The sequence below is a fragment of the Aethalodelphis obliquidens genome, unplaced genomic scaffold (assembly GCF_003676395.1).
Source record: "Aethalodelphis obliquidens isolate GAN/ISIS:26980383/991018 unplaced genomic scaffold, ASM367639v1 scaffold15, whole genome shotgun sequence".
Lineage (NCBI taxonomy): Eukaryota > Metazoa > Chordata > Mammalia > Artiodactyla > Delphinidae > Aethalodelphis > Aethalodelphis obliquidens.
Window position 1 is genome coordinate 447988 of NW_020837959.1, and position 14124 is coordinate 462111.

Below are 14124 nucleotides of genomic sequence, written 5' to 3' on the forward strand. Positions count from 1 at the left end.
TCTTTGGTGAAACATCCCATTGTGTCTTTTGACCGTGTTCTAACTGGACTGCTTGCCTTTTTGCTGTTGCGTTGGAGGTCCAATTTTTCAATTTTCTCTTTTATGGATTGTGCTTCTGGTGTCAGGCCTAAGGACTCTCTGCCTAACCCTGGTTCTTGAAGATTTTCTCCCATGTATTTTTCCAAAATTTTTACACTTTTACATTTAAATCCATGACCATTTTGAGTTCACTTTTTTGCAAGGTGTGAGGCTTAGGTCAGGGTTCACGGATGTCCAGTGGTTCCACCTCCATGTGTTGAAAAGGCCGTCTTCGCTTCACTGAATTTCTTTGGCACCTTTGTCAAAATCAGTTGGGCATATCTGTGAGTCCACTTCTGAGTTTTCTGTCCTGTTTCACTGTTCACTGTGTCTGTCCGTCCACCAGCGCCACACTGTCTTGATGACTGTGGCTATATAATAAGCCTTGAAATTGAGTAGACTGAGTCTTCTTACCTTAATTTTCTTTTTAAGAAATATTTTCAAAAAAGTATTCCAAATAAAGAAGAAAATATTTATTCTAGTTCCTTAGCCTTTCTAAATAAATTTTAGAAGAGTCTTGCCTATAGATACAAAAAAAAAATCTTGCTTGGATTTTGATAGAAATTGTGTTAAAACAGTATATCAGTTTGGGGAGTATTGACTTGACTGTGTTGAATCTTCCAACCTACGAACACAATGTGTGTCTCTAGTTACTTAGACTTTTGTTTCATCACCATTATGTAGTTTTCAGCATACAAGTCTTATACATGTTTTATTAGATCAACACCTAAATATTCCTTTTTGTTTGGAGCAATTGCAAATGCTTTCTAGGTTTTTTTGTGTCTGTCTTGGATATTCAAAGTCTAATCTTGATGCAACTTGGCATGGATTTGGGGGGTATCTTGTCTGGGGTTCTCTCAGCTTCTTGAGTCTGAAGGTTTATGCCCCAGCCCCACTCTTTCTTCTCTCCTTGCAGGACTCCAGTGACACAGACGTTAGGCCTTTCCTACGGCCCCTGGGTCACTGAGGCTGGGCACTTTTTTTCTGGCTCTACTTTCTCTCTATTGTTCAAATCCGGAAATTTCTATTGTTTTTTCTTCCATGTCAGTGATTCTTTCCTTGGTCCCTTCCCTTCTGCTGCTGAATCCATTCTTTGAGCTTTTTATTTTGGTTATTGTATTTTTTGAATCTATAACTTCCATTTGGTCTTTATGTCTTCTATTTCTTGCCTTAAACTTTCTACTTCTGTCTTTCCATTTGTCTCAAGCACAATCATCATTGCTGGCTGAAACATCTTACAACCTGTCAGGTGATTTCAGAATCTGTCACCTCAGTGTGGCATCTACTGATCGTCTTGTTTTCACTTCATTTGGAGATCTGCCTGGTTCTCGCTCTGATGAGTGATTACCCATCGAAAGCTGGGAATCTTCCTATCATCCAGTCCTTCGGCGTTCGTGGGCTTCCGCTGACCCCATGGCCGCTGTGGAGGGATGGGCTCCGGTCCCTTGCTGTGGGGGGTGGGTGGGAGTCGAGGCCCCCGCATAGGAAGGGTGAGCTCCCACATCACCCGGAGCTCGCTCTCTTTGGGGCGTCCGTCCCACGTTGCCCCGCGGGGCACGCCAAGCAGCCCAGTGCCCCCTATCCCGCCCCAGGCCTCCCCTCCCCACGGGCACGTGTCCCAGGAAGGTCATCACGACAACGCGTGTGCAGCTCAGCACACACGTTCATGCTTCTGGGAATTCAGAGACTCAGTGTGGAGGATTTCGTTCAGAGACTTCCAGGAAGAATTCATGCTGTGCTCGTCCCAAGAGTGTCTCTGTACTTTCCAGACAGGGCGGCACCGATTCTCTGCACAGCAGTTCCTACCCTGTGTCTTCAGGCCTCGGCGCAGGGGTCCCAGACCCACAGGCTGTGGACAGTGAGACCGCAGCCTAAGGCCACACTCTGTGTTTTTACTGCCCTAAAGTTCCAAAGCTGTGAAGGGGAACAGTGTGAAGGAAAATGCCTAGGGCTGGTCCATTAAGGAACTATGAGTCCAAGCTAAAATGCTGCGATTCCATCTGAATTTTAGGGTGTTCGTTTTGCTGACAAACTCTAGATCATCCTAAAGAAAATACACATAATGGCTAGAGGGCTTTTCACTATCTTTATCCCCGAAGAACACTTCCAATTTGGCTACGTGGGTCCCTAGAGGGAAAGTGACAATGGATGGACACCCAGCTCTGTTTACAATCCCGCCCTTTCAGTCGGGTCCTGACTTAGATACTTGTAAAGATGCCTCAGTGCCACGTCCTGTCCGCCCGGCGCTGCCCTTTCCTCCTAATCTCAGAGACGGGCCCCAGCTATGTAGACCGCCAAGGCTGTTGGTTCTGGCCACGCATCAGGAGGTCCGGGGGCTCGCAGCTGTCCAGACGCTCAGGCCGCCCGGCAGGTCAGCTCCCTCAGAACCTCGGGGGTGGGACAGGCGTCACAGGTTTTCAAGGCGCCCCAGGTGGGTCGGACGTGCTGTCAGGCTGAGCGTCCCCTGCCGAGACACTGCCACAGTCCTGCAGCCACAAGCAAGGCCCACGGGAGCTCCCAGGTCCGCTGGGTCCCTGGGAGAATCTGCATTTCAGCAAATCGCCCGGGGACTGGCGTGTATTCGGTTCCGAAAACACTTCTAGATTGTATGGCTGTGAATTCCTCCATGGACACAAAGTCCTACAGGGCCCCAACACTGGCTCTCAGAGGACAACACGCTCGTCACCGAAGCTCAGCTCAAGAGTGACGGGAGCCCCTGCGGCCCCGCGGCCGGCGGCCCTGGGCACCGGCAGGCTTGGCTCTCCAGCACCAGGACTGACGGCGGCGGGAGCCCCCCCCACACCGGGGTCCCAGCCGTCGCCTCATCATGGCCTCGGGCGCCTGCTGCAATCAGCGCAGAGCAGGGAGCATCTCGGCCGCGGCTGGGCATCAGGGCCCAGGCCCCGCCTCGTGCAGGCCGCTCTCCTCACACCTCCCTCCCCAAGGAGGTGCGAGTGGGCAGAGCTGAGCACCTGGCAGGCCTCCTTGCTCATTATCAGAGCAGATAAGGCTCTGGGCCAAGGGCACCCGAGAGGAGGAGTGAGCCACCCTGATTTGCCCAGGGAGGGGGTGGAGGGGCACCTGACGGCAGCGGAACCTGCCGGGCCTGCCCGGGCGTCGGTGCTTGACGGCCAAGCAGTGATAACACCCTGCTGGGCTCGCCCCGGAACCCAGAGCCGCAGTGCCCTTGACCTCTGAGGGGGAGACCATAAAACCCAAGGGGATGTCCTCCCCCAAGCGTCCCTTGGCAGGAGCGGGGCGATGGCGGCACTGCAGGAGAAGAAGTCATGCAGCCAGAGGATGGAGGAGTTCCGGCACTACTGCTGGAACCCGGACACGGGCCAGATGCTGGGCCGGACGCCGTCCCGCTGGGGTCCGTGCGGCAGGGCAGGGGCGCCAGGGGAGGGCAGGGGACCAGCAGCAGCCGCGTGGGGCTGGCGGGCTCCGTGCCCAGACGCAGGCCCTGGCCGGCCTCTCCTCCCCCACTGGGTGATTCCAAAGGCCCCCCTCAGCCCCAACACCCGCCGACAGCGGGCACCTGCGAGCAGCTGAGGATCAGCCTGACCCAAAGGCCCAGCCTTAGATTGGAGAAGAGCCGTTTTAAAGCTGTGTTCCTAAAAGTGTAACTTTTTAAGGCTTTTAAGTTAAGGGGGGCAGGGTTACGGGGTGAGGAGAATGGTCTGGAACCAGACAGCGGGACGGGTGCCCAGCGCCGTGCGTGAACGTGCCCGACACCAGTGCAACGCTCACCCTGAGAGGTGACGCGTTTGGGGAGCGGCACGCGTGTCCCCGCAGCCGAGCGGCTGCCGCCGCGTCTGACCCGCCCCTTCCCGCAGTGTGGATCAGCCTCTATTACGTGGCCTTCTACGTGGTCATGACCGGCGTCTTCGCCCTGTGCCTCTACGTGCTCATGTGCACGGTCGACCCGTACACCCCCGACTACCAGGACCAGCTCAAGTCGCCAGGTACCGGGCGTCGGGCCCTGCGCTGCCCTGGGCTGCCGGGCCGGGACACGGCCCCTCGGGGAGGATGTCGGGGAGGACGGTCACCAGGGGATCAGGAAGGGGGGCGAGGGGCGCTCGGTGCCCGTGCGGCATCACCGGCACCGAGGCTGCTCTCCTGTGGAGGCCTCGCCTCCCCAGCAGCAAATTAGGTCCAGAGCGCGAGTGCCGTCTAAGTGCAAGGTGGCCCGTGCGACGAGGGGGCTGGGCCAGCGCCAAAGAGCAGGAAGTCGCTGGTGACAAAACTCCCAGGTCCCGGGGAGGGTGTTCGGACCAAGGCTTCCCCACGCAGCCAGCTAACCTGCGGTGCAAAGGGCGGGGGGAGAAACGAAGGGAGGAAAGCTTCTTCCAGCCCAGCTACTCGGAGCGTCTGTCACCCCTGCGTCCTTAACTGTTTCTGAGGAAGACACTAACCCGAGAACATCCCACAGCAGCGCTGAGCTGGGTCAGCGCCCGGCGGATCCTCTGCAAATCATCGTGACAACTGCGGGTCAATTTTTTGAATCAACCAACGGACAAAACATGGAGGATTTCTATGTCGTTTCAGAACAGAACGTAATAGATTACAAACTTGAGAACACACCGTGATAGAATGTGCCCCAATCGCAGAGGCTGGCAGGCAGGCAGGCCTCCTGTGGGAGGGACCCGCGGGCCCTGGCCAGGCCTCGTGGGACGGCGCGGCCCCCCGGCCCCTGGGCAGGGTCGCGGGCCCTGCTGGCTGCCAGGGGCGGGGGGACCCTCGAAGGCCTGGCCCCGAAGCGTCCCAGGCACGGCCTCCCCCAGGCCAGGGCCAACCGAACGGCAAACGGCCTGGATGTACAACCAAAGGCCAAGGCGTCACGTCCTTTTTCCAGGGGTGACCTTGAGGCCAGATGTCTACGGGGAGAAAGGCCTGGACATCTCCTACAACGTGTCTGACAACAGGACCTGGACAGGACTAACGCAGGCCCTGCACCACTTCCTGGCAGGTAGAGTGCAGAATGCACTGCAGTGTCTCCATTCTTTCCTCGTCTCAGGAACCCCCTGGGGGGCGGGGGGCAGAGGGGGCCGCAGCTCGGGCAGGGCCGCAGGTGTGCCTGTCCCCCAGGCTACTCACCCGCGGCCCAGGAGGCCAACATCAACTGCACGGCCGAGAGGTACTTCTTCCAGGAGAGCTTCCTGGCCCCGAACCACACCAAGTTCTCCTGCAAGTTCACAGCAGACATGCTGCAAAACTGCTCGGGCCGGCCGGACCCCACCTTCGGCTTTGAGGAAGGAAAGCCGTGTTTCATCATCAAGATGAACAGGGTGAGTGAGGGGATCGGAGGTGAGAAGGGAACCGGGGCCCCGCCTCTCCTGCACGTGTGCTGGCCGCGAGCGCGCCTTCCCTCAGACCAACTGGGAGCCGCCATGCAGACCCACCACCCACTTGACGTGGCGTCCGCCCCCCGCCGAGCCGCAGAGCCTGGAGCAGCCCTGTGTGCACGGCGGCTGGAAGAAGCCGGGCCGCGGTCAGCGCGGGGAGGGCACCTGGGAACCGTCTGAGGACAGGCGCAGAGGGAGGCTGACCGTGAGAACACGGCCAACCTCGGGAGGCACGTCCACGCTGCGGGGAGAGGGGACATCTCGGCAGGGCCCCGGGGAGGGTGGGACCTGGCGGCAGGGCGGGGAGGACCCGGCACCATGCTGGCGTCTGCGTGGCACCCTTCATTTTCCTCCCTAAGAGGCCGGGGGGCCACACACTGGCACACCGCGCCGGGCCCTAGGGCCCAGCTGGGCTGCGGTCCCGGCTGCCTAGCAGGTGTGCGAGGGAGGGCGGTGGTCCTCACGAGCCAGGAGGGCACTGCACTGGGCCCTGGGCACCAGCAGGCGCATCTGGGGGCCGGGCCGTCTGCACAGGTGGGCTCGGGAAGCTCAGACCCCCATCCAGCTCTGCCACCTGCCGGCCAAGACCACGGCCCCAGCGTGGAGCTTCCGGCTTTGAAGCAGGAGTTGGTACATCCGCCCCAGAGCCTCCCCAGCACCCATCCTCCGCACTCACAGATGGGCACAGAGGCCACGTCCGAACCTTTCCCTTCCAGATCGTCAACTTTCTCCCCGGCAACAACACGGCCCCCAGGGTGGACTGCGCCTTCCTGGTGAGTGACCGGCCACAGCTGTCTTGTTTAGGAGGGAAAACCTGTGGGAAATACTGATCTGCTTTTCCCTAAAATCATCCCAGCCGTCAGCCTAATAAGCCAGGGGCACGAATTGCAGGAACCTTCACTTAAGAGTGGTTTTATCCTGGGGGATTAAAAACCCGGTAAGAATTATCAGGAAAAAATGTTCTATATGGTTTTGCAAGATGCCAAACGGCACAGCTATGTGATCCTGGAGAGTAAAGGCTTACACTGTCTCTGGAAAAAGCAACCTGGTAAGAAAAACAACGCTCGTCACCGTTTTGCTTCAAAAGGCATTTGGGACAGTGTATCGCTGACGTGCTTCAAAATGTCTGTGGCTATTTGGAGAAACCAAGGCACATCTGCTACGCTGCTCTGTCCTTCTTATTGGCTTATTTACAAAAATATGCAAGTTACCGACCGCCGCTGTCGTCTGGCAGCGTGTGTACGGAAATGCTGCCAACAGTTGGCATTAATTTAGTCCAGTTTTTCTCAAAACATGTTTTTAAGGACAACACGAAAAAACTAAATTTGTCTTCGTTGAATATTTTCTAAAGTTTGTTTCCACAATCACGCCCTCAGCCAGGGCTCTCTGCCGTCAGCACGGGTGCCCCACTGGGGTGACACCCCCCCCCCCCACCCAAAGCCTGCAGTCTCCCCGGAGCGCAGCGTTCGTCCTGTTTTGTTTTTCCTTTTTGAGTTTCCTCGACCACGCGTGTGTAGGCTGACCCGGGATCTGCACAGACACCAAAGTACCCTTCCTCTGCCCTCAGACGAGCTCAAGCCGTCGGGCGAGTCGCTGGCTCTGACAGTGAAGGGAAGCAAACCCCACGGCAGCGTGTGGGTCCTTCCCCAGTCTCCGCAGATCACCCGCCCAGCCTTGTGGGCCTTCGTTCCCACACGCTCAGCTCTGTCACCTTCTTTATCCTAAGAGGGTTTAAAATGGAAAAAAACACAAGCTTGAAAAGTCACCCGGGGTCTTGCAAACTAACGAATTACACCCTTAATGGATTCTGGGCTGATGATAAAGATTAGATCTAGTGCCAACTGCACGTGTGGTCACGGTGCACACGTACGCACACACGTGGACCTGCGTGCAGAAGCATGCGTGGCACGGACACACAGGCGGACACGAGCGCACCAGATCCGGCCTTTCTCACAGCGGCCTCTCGCCCACAGGACCAGCACCCGGATGCCCCGGCCCTGCAGGTGGAGTACTTCCCACCCAAAGGCGTCTACAGTCTACACTACTTCCCCTACTACGGGAAGAAGGCCCAGGTACGTGTGCGCCACTGTCCCCAACAGCTGCTCCGGAACCGGATGAAACTGAGCAGTCACTAGCAGAAGGAAGGCCCTAAACGTTTCACCCGCAGAAACGAAACAAGGCCGCACTTAGCCCAGCCGGACCCCTTAATCTTCGGGCGCTTCCCAAACCCCTGTTCTCGTAACTACCTGAAAACACATCGTTCTCACACAAAATAAATACCACAGCTAGTCCTTTACCTTCCAAGGGCCTCCTCAGAAGGCCCTTAGACAACGGCACGTCCATTTACAATCGTCTTCTCCACATCTCTTGCTTTATCCTCCGTTGTTTTTATATTAATTTTCATCAACTGTAACTTGAAGTTGAATCTGTCACTGGTCTGCCCCCGCCCCCCGCCCCCCGGGCCAAGTCTCCTCGTTTCTAAGCAGTGGGTCCCGGGCGGCTCTCGGGCGGCGTGAGAGCACCCGGCCAAGCGCCCGGCCGCCCTCGCCGGTCCTAACGCACATCCGCCTCAGCCCCACTACAGCAACCCGCTGGTGGCCGCGAAGCTCCTCAACGCCCCCGTGAACAGGGAGGTCGTCATCGTGTGCAAGATCCTGGCGGAGCACGTGACCTTCGACAACCCCCACGACCCCTACGAGGGGAAGGTGGAGTTCAAGCTTAAAATCCAGAAGTAGAGGAGCCAGGCGGCTGGCCCCAGGTGCAGGGTGACCACAGACGCCGCGTCCAGCTACACCCGGCACCCGAGGCAGCTCCGCACCCGACAGGCCCCCGTGCGCCCAGCTCTCGGAACCAGAATCCTGTGAAACCTCCGTCACTTTTTAGGTAGAATTGTAGCCACGATAAAAACGCTGGGCTAACACGGTGACCCTAAGGCAGCAGCTGTGCAACTAACAAGACCCCAAAAGGACTCATCTCTTCCGCGCAGACATCACCTTTCCTGCTGTAATTTATTTTTTCTATACGTTAATATGAAGACCGGGAGTGCGTTGACATGAAACGTGACTTAGGATTTCATGCATTCTGGTTGCCGGCTTTAAAAAACACAATTCCTAAACTGTAAAAATCAAGTTTATTAAATTCACTCTTAATCTATGTAAAAGAGTCGCGTCTCTCCTGATGAGGGGGAAGAATTAACTAAAATTAATGAACCAAAAAACCTCTTCCTTTAACACTTTCAGTTGCAAGTCGGGGACATTACAAACCGGAGTGGGAGGGGCTGCCCCGAGAGCGCACAGTTCTGGGACGTAAGGGTGTCCCCACGCAGCGGAGCCCAAACCCCAGAGGTGACGTTCCTCGGAGCACAGTCTCCCCTCCAGAGCGGCGGGGGGTGGGGCGGTCTGCAGCCCCAGGCCATTCAGAAAACCCTGAAACGAGAACATTCTGTCCCAAGGACAAACCTGCTCTCACCTGTCGCCCACTTTTCACCCCACCCGGAGCTGGCAGCCCAGAGTCCTAACCCCACGGAAGAAGCCCCGCAGAGGCTCAGGGGACAGGGGACCCGCCGCCCAGCCCCCAAGGCCACCAGGGCCCAGGGTACGGTGTCTCTGCTCCGCGTTGCCGACCCCACCGGCAAAAACCCTGAGCCACCTGGGAAGTGCCACGTCAGGCCAGAGATCAGGCCGCCTCGGGGCTGTCACGACACACTGGAGGTCAGAGGCCCAGCCCAGAGATCAGGCCGCCTCGGGGCTGTCACGACACACTGGAGGTCAGAGGCCCAGCCACCCCAGCAGAGACACCGAGGCCTCGATGGGGCTGGGTGTGGGGCGCACGTCGCGGGGTCCGAGCACAGCAGGCTGTCTGCCTCGGGGTCCCTCCTCCGGCTGCCCTGGGAGGCCAAGGCTGCTGATTCCATTTCACAGGGAAGGAAACTGAGGCGCAGCAGCTGGAGGGGCTGCCCCCCCGCGGGGGGTGCAGGGGACAGGGAACCTCAGAGCCGGCCACCTGCCGACCACAAAGCGCCCCTTGGAAAGAAGTGCTAGAACCTTCCGTCAAGTTGCTGTCGAATACACGGAACCACCAGCACCTGGGGGAGGGGGGGCACAGGCTCTGGGGTCAGAGGTCAGAGGCCTAGGTTCGAGTCCGGACGTTCCTGTCTTGGGAGCTCGCTTACACGCCCCGGGGACCACTGCTGAGCCAACGCCCAGGGTCAGTCCTCGGCCCAAGTAGCCACAGGCCTCCTGGTTTGCAGAACCCCACTACTCACCAGCTTGTAAGACGTGAACTTGGGAATCGAACACCTCCCCTAGAGGTCACAGACCACACGGCAGGGAAGCGGGCGTGGAAGAACGCAGGCTGGACCCCTGACGGGTGATGCTCCGGGAAGACTGGGCCGCAGCTGAGCACCTACCAGGAAGAGCAGGAGAGGCGACGGTGCCAGAACCTCGTCCCCTGCCCAAGGCGCTCCCGCGGCAACGGAACCAGCAGACCCTCGGTCATCTGGGTCACCACCGCTGGAAGGTCGGTGTCGGGGGTCCCGTGCCCACGCCCGGGTGCCCAGCTTGGCCAGACCCGCCCGGGTGCCCTGGAGGAGGAGAGGCAGCAGGGGCACAGCCGCAGGGGACTCGGCCGGAGACGCGGGGCTGGCCGTGTCCTCACCGCACGGGCGCCGACACTGCCCCTGTCTCTCCAGCCACAGCCCTCAGGACACTTCAGCACGGGCGCCGACACTGCCCCTGTCTCTCCAGCCACAGCCCTCAGGACACTTCAGTCCGCCACAGTCAGGAAGAAAGGAGGAACCGCCACAGCCCTCAGGAGACACGACTCTGCCCGAGGCCGCAACCTTGTACCGCAACACTCACGGATGTCTTCGACCAACGTGAATAAAACACTGAGCTGCCCCATCTTACCTTACAATCTGACTCTTTTTCCGAAAGTCAAATCCATAAAATCTGTCTCGGCTTCTAGGATCCGGGAGAAAGGCAGGGAACACCCTCGGCCTGGCTCTCTCACCGTGGGCGTGTCCGCGAGGGCATCCAGCCTGCGTCCCTCCGCCCCCTGCTTCCCTGGGGCGCTTCGTGACCTTTCGGGGATGTGTGTGTTTGCAAAGGTCACGTTTCGTAAGGACTCACACATTAAAGGCCGTGGGTACGTTTGTTCTAAAAGCAAGGCAGAGCACAAACTCTCTCCCCACCACTGGCCGCGTCCCCGGGACCTCCTTCCTCGGCCCCGCCGCCGGGCAGCGGCAGGACAGGCTGGGGGCCTCGGCGGGTCCTGCGTGCACTGCTGGGCCTGGACCCTCTCCTCCCTCCAGAGAACGGCCCGGCTGACGGGAGAAAATGAGCTCCAGACAGCAATCCCGAATCAGAGGGACACACGACTTGTTTAAAATGCCCATGCGCACTTTATTAATAAAAACTAACAGTGCCAAGTTAAACAAGTCAAACAATTTAAGTCTCTTTATTCCACAAAATATTACAGAAAAGTCTGTTTGTGTTCCGATAGAAAGACAAGTATTTTAGAACAGGCAGCTAACAGCAACTGTGCAGTTAATGGTTCTTGGTAAATACGTTTTAAAAGAGACTACTGCCTGTCCTGAAATTCCTTTTTCTTTTTATAAAAAAAGAACTATTAAAAATGATTGACAAATTTTGAGTTAAAAAACTGTTAAAACATTCTCTATATTTAATTTCAACTTTATAATAGATTACAGGAAGATGCTTACGAAACAAATACAACATTTGTTTCAGTACATGTCTTTAAATGACAGACTTAGAAGTATGTAAACAACTATATAATAAAAGTTCCCAAACGCTGCCTGTAAGAAATCAGGCACATTTTACCATAAGCATTAAACCACTCCGAGCTCTCAGACAGTCTCCAAAGCTGCACCAGCGTGGCAGTAAACTCCTACCAAACCAAACACACAGAAACGAAGAAAGAGCTTCGCAATTCATCGGCTGCAACACAGAACAAAACCCAAGTAGAAACCCGATGGAGTCACGCAGTCAATATAATTTAAGGGAAATAAGGTCGTAATAAGACGTCGAGAGGCAGTGCCTCGCCATCTGCCGGTTCCGTGGTGCCTCCCCCTCAGCGGCTGCCTCGGGCCCGCCGGGCAGCAGGGCCTGTATCTCCCTCGGCGCGGACGGAGCGCAACGTCTCCAGCAAACTCGGCAAGAACTGTGAAGGGGCGAAATGAACTCTGAATTTAAAAAACAGCAAACGAAAACACAAAATCCAGAAGAGTAAAGAGAGGCCGTGCGTCGGCACCAGACAGCGCAGCTCGTCAGGACCCCGCAGAGGACGGCGCGTTGCGTATCGGTGGCGCGTGCCGAGCCCGGCGGCTCAGCGAGCTCTTCTTGGGAGGAGGGCAAAGGAAACAGAAAGACCCACGTTCACAGCAGTTCTCCTCCCCAGACGTGTCCCCGGAGCCGGCGGGGCTCAGTCCTCCCCCTCATTCTCGTTGAGGTCCTCGTCCTCGTCGTCGTCCTCCCCAGCGTACGACACGGGGGTCTCCACCCGGGACCCGCTGTACTGCGACCCGCTGGAGCTCGTGGCCAGCGCCCCGTCCGCGCCGTTGGCCAGGTCACTGCAAGGACAGGAGGTGTCAGTGGCGGCGTCTGCGGCGCCAGAGACGGGCCGGCATCCCCGGGAGGTCCGGGTGTTCTCAACTACACGAACAGAAACGGCAAGCCTTACCCACGTGCAGCACAGAACCCAGCGCCCCCGAGGCTGACGCCACCCGTCACGCCCCCTTCACCCATCACCACTGGACGAGGGGCTCCGGCAGGGCCCCAGCACTGAGTCCTCCCCATTTATCATCATGTCGGAAGCGAGACTCGGGCACACCAACCGGAAAAGCCCCGAGACTCTCCTCCCAGGCCTCCGCCTGTGACTTCCCTGACCTCCCTGAAGGCTGGGAGCTGGGGAGTAAAGGGGCACCCCGTGAGCGTGTGCTGGCGTGTGCGTGTGTCCGCTGTGGAAACGCCACGCCAGGCCCCACCCTCAGCTCCTCTGGCGTCCGGGCTGAGCCAGGAAGCTGGGGGTGACGGGCGCGTCTTACTGCAGCCTGCGCCTCCAGGACGGCCCCAAGGACACATGGCTCTTGCAGGTTTTATTCTTTGGAATGCCGGCCCCGGGGGTGGGCCCAGGCGGGGACCACGGCGGGGACCCTGGGCTCTAGGGGCTGGGCCCCTGGGGTGGGCCCAGGCCGGGGGGTGGTGCTAGTATCTGAGGTCGAGGGCACAACCCAGTGCCCCACAAGGCACGGGCAGCATGCACAGCAAAGGGTGGTCCGGCCCAAAATGCCAACAGGCCCGCAGGCGAGACCCTGGCCTACAACGGAGGGGCTTCAGGAGCCAGAATCCTGGGCAAAGACCCCCGGCTTCAGCCACCGCCCGCGTCCCAGCACAGCGCACACGAGACGCGAAGGGTCAGCTGTGGTCAGTTACGGTCCCAGGGCACCAACGGGAGATGGCCACGCCCACCACGAGGGGAGGGAAGGCGACGTTTCTTCTGAGCTACAACTTGCTCAGGCACCGTCCCAAGTCATTCAGTGTCTTCATGTCTGAGCTGAACAGCAAGGGAAGGCCCCGAGGGGACCCCGACCTAGAGCTACAACTTGACACAGGTCATCCAGGCTCCAGACTCGGAGGAGGCCTGTCTCCACGCAGAGACACAGCGGCACCCCCGGGGGGGCCTCACAGCATCCTCTCTGCGCCCAAACTGCGGCCTTCAACTGCTCTCCACAAAACGGAGGAGCTTACTTGGTAAACCGTGAGTCTGTTTAAAGATAACAGGACATGAAAGGGTCAGAACCACCCTGGAAACGCGGCCGTGATACACTTGGATCAGACGACACGGGGCAGGGGAGGGTGATGACTGAGTAAAAGGGTTCTTGTCCCGCCACGCGGGTCAGGACCCTGAGAGGCCTGTGGCACCACAGAAAGCCCACAGGGCAGAGCTGCACAGATTCCTAACGTTAAAGGTGTTTTCCCGTTATCAGAAAACCACACGCATGTATCTTGATACCTCTCACTGGTATTTACTGACGCTGCTCTTGGACAAAGTAATCCCACATCTGGGAAAGCCAGCCTGGAGGCCAAGCCAGGAAGAGTGGAAAACTGAGCCATCAGGCGGCTCGTTGTCGCTTTTCTTGTAACTGGGAACCACCTAAACGTTCAACCAGAGGGCAGCTCAACGCACAGAACGGGCCTTCGTAAGAACAGCGCGTCCACCACTAAGGTCAGCTTCTCTTCTGAGATGGCAATGGCTTTGCTTCCCTCTTTAGAAAACCTGATGTGAGCCTCTGAAGTTTAATCAATAAAAAGAATTTCTGCAAGAGGAACGTTTAGGAAACACCCAAATTCCACCTCTTGGTATAACCAGTGTTCAGATGTTACAGACTGGGCTACACACACAGCGGTAGATTCAGAGTTAAAAACGGAACCTCAGTCCAAATCCAAACAGGTGCAGACACCCTGGGGCCTCCCTCAGCCCCGGAGGTCGACACAGACCCCACGGGCACTGGGGCCCTCGCGGGGCGACCCCGCCCCTCCCTCAGGGCCGCACTGTTGCCGGGCCAGCGCTGCACGGGGACCAGAGGACACGGTGCCCGCAGAGCCCCCTCGAAGGCGTGCACACGTGACTTATTAGTCAATTCCATTTTGTTGGACCTACACTCTGCTGATTTCACTTATAC

The 14124-nt window shown here is 57.7% G+C and overlaps 2 protein-coding genes across 11 annotated transcripts in view; one reads left to right on the forward strand and one right to left on the reverse strand.

The window, feature by feature from the left end:
• TFDP1 (transcription factor Dp-1) overlaps positions 1 to 14124 on the reverse strand; it is a 34087-nt gene that overhangs the window by 1495 nt on the left and 18468 nt on the right. For 5 of the 10 annotated variants that reach the window (XM_027115747.1, XM_027115753.1, XM_027115754.1 and 2 more), the window contains one exon: positions 10805 to 11603. The exons of 1 other annotated variant lie outside the window; for it this stretch is intronic. In XM_027115747.1, coding sequence (XP_026971548.1) covers positions 11429 to 11603 — 175 coding nt within the window. In that variant the 3' untranslated portion in view covers positions 10805 to 11428. 4 more of the 10 variants (XM_027115749.1, XM_027115756.1, XM_027115748.1 and 1 more) reach the window with 4 other exon arrangements.
• Positions 2216 to 8618, forward strand: ATP4B (ATPase H+/K+ transporting subunit beta). Its single transcript, XM_027115758.1, has 7 exons — positions 2216 to 3451; positions 3915 to 4043; positions 4934 to 5047; positions 5167 to 5366; positions 6140 to 6196; positions 7397 to 7495; positions 7997 to 8618. Exons 1-7 carry the CDS (start codon positions 3340 to 3342, stop codon positions 8156 to 8158), a joined length of 873 nt encoding a protein of 290 aa, XP_026971559.1. The 5' UTR covers positions 2216 to 3339; the 3' UTR covers positions 8159 to 8618.

Bases quoted from the DNA above. Each gene is read 5' to 3' on its own strand.
- ATP4B (XM_027115758.1), top strand. From the start codon at position 3,340: ATGGCGGCACTGCAGGAGAAGAAGTCATGCAGCCAGAGGATGGAGGAG. The intron at 5,048-5,166 runs GTAGAGTGCAGA...CCTGTCCCCCAG, and splicing joins CCTGCACCACTTCCTGGCAG to GCTACTCACCCGCGGCCCAG. The intron at 7,496-7,996 runs GTACGTGTGCGC...CATCCGCCTCAG, and splicing joins ACTACGGGAAGAAGGCCCAG to CCCCACTACAGCAACCCGCT.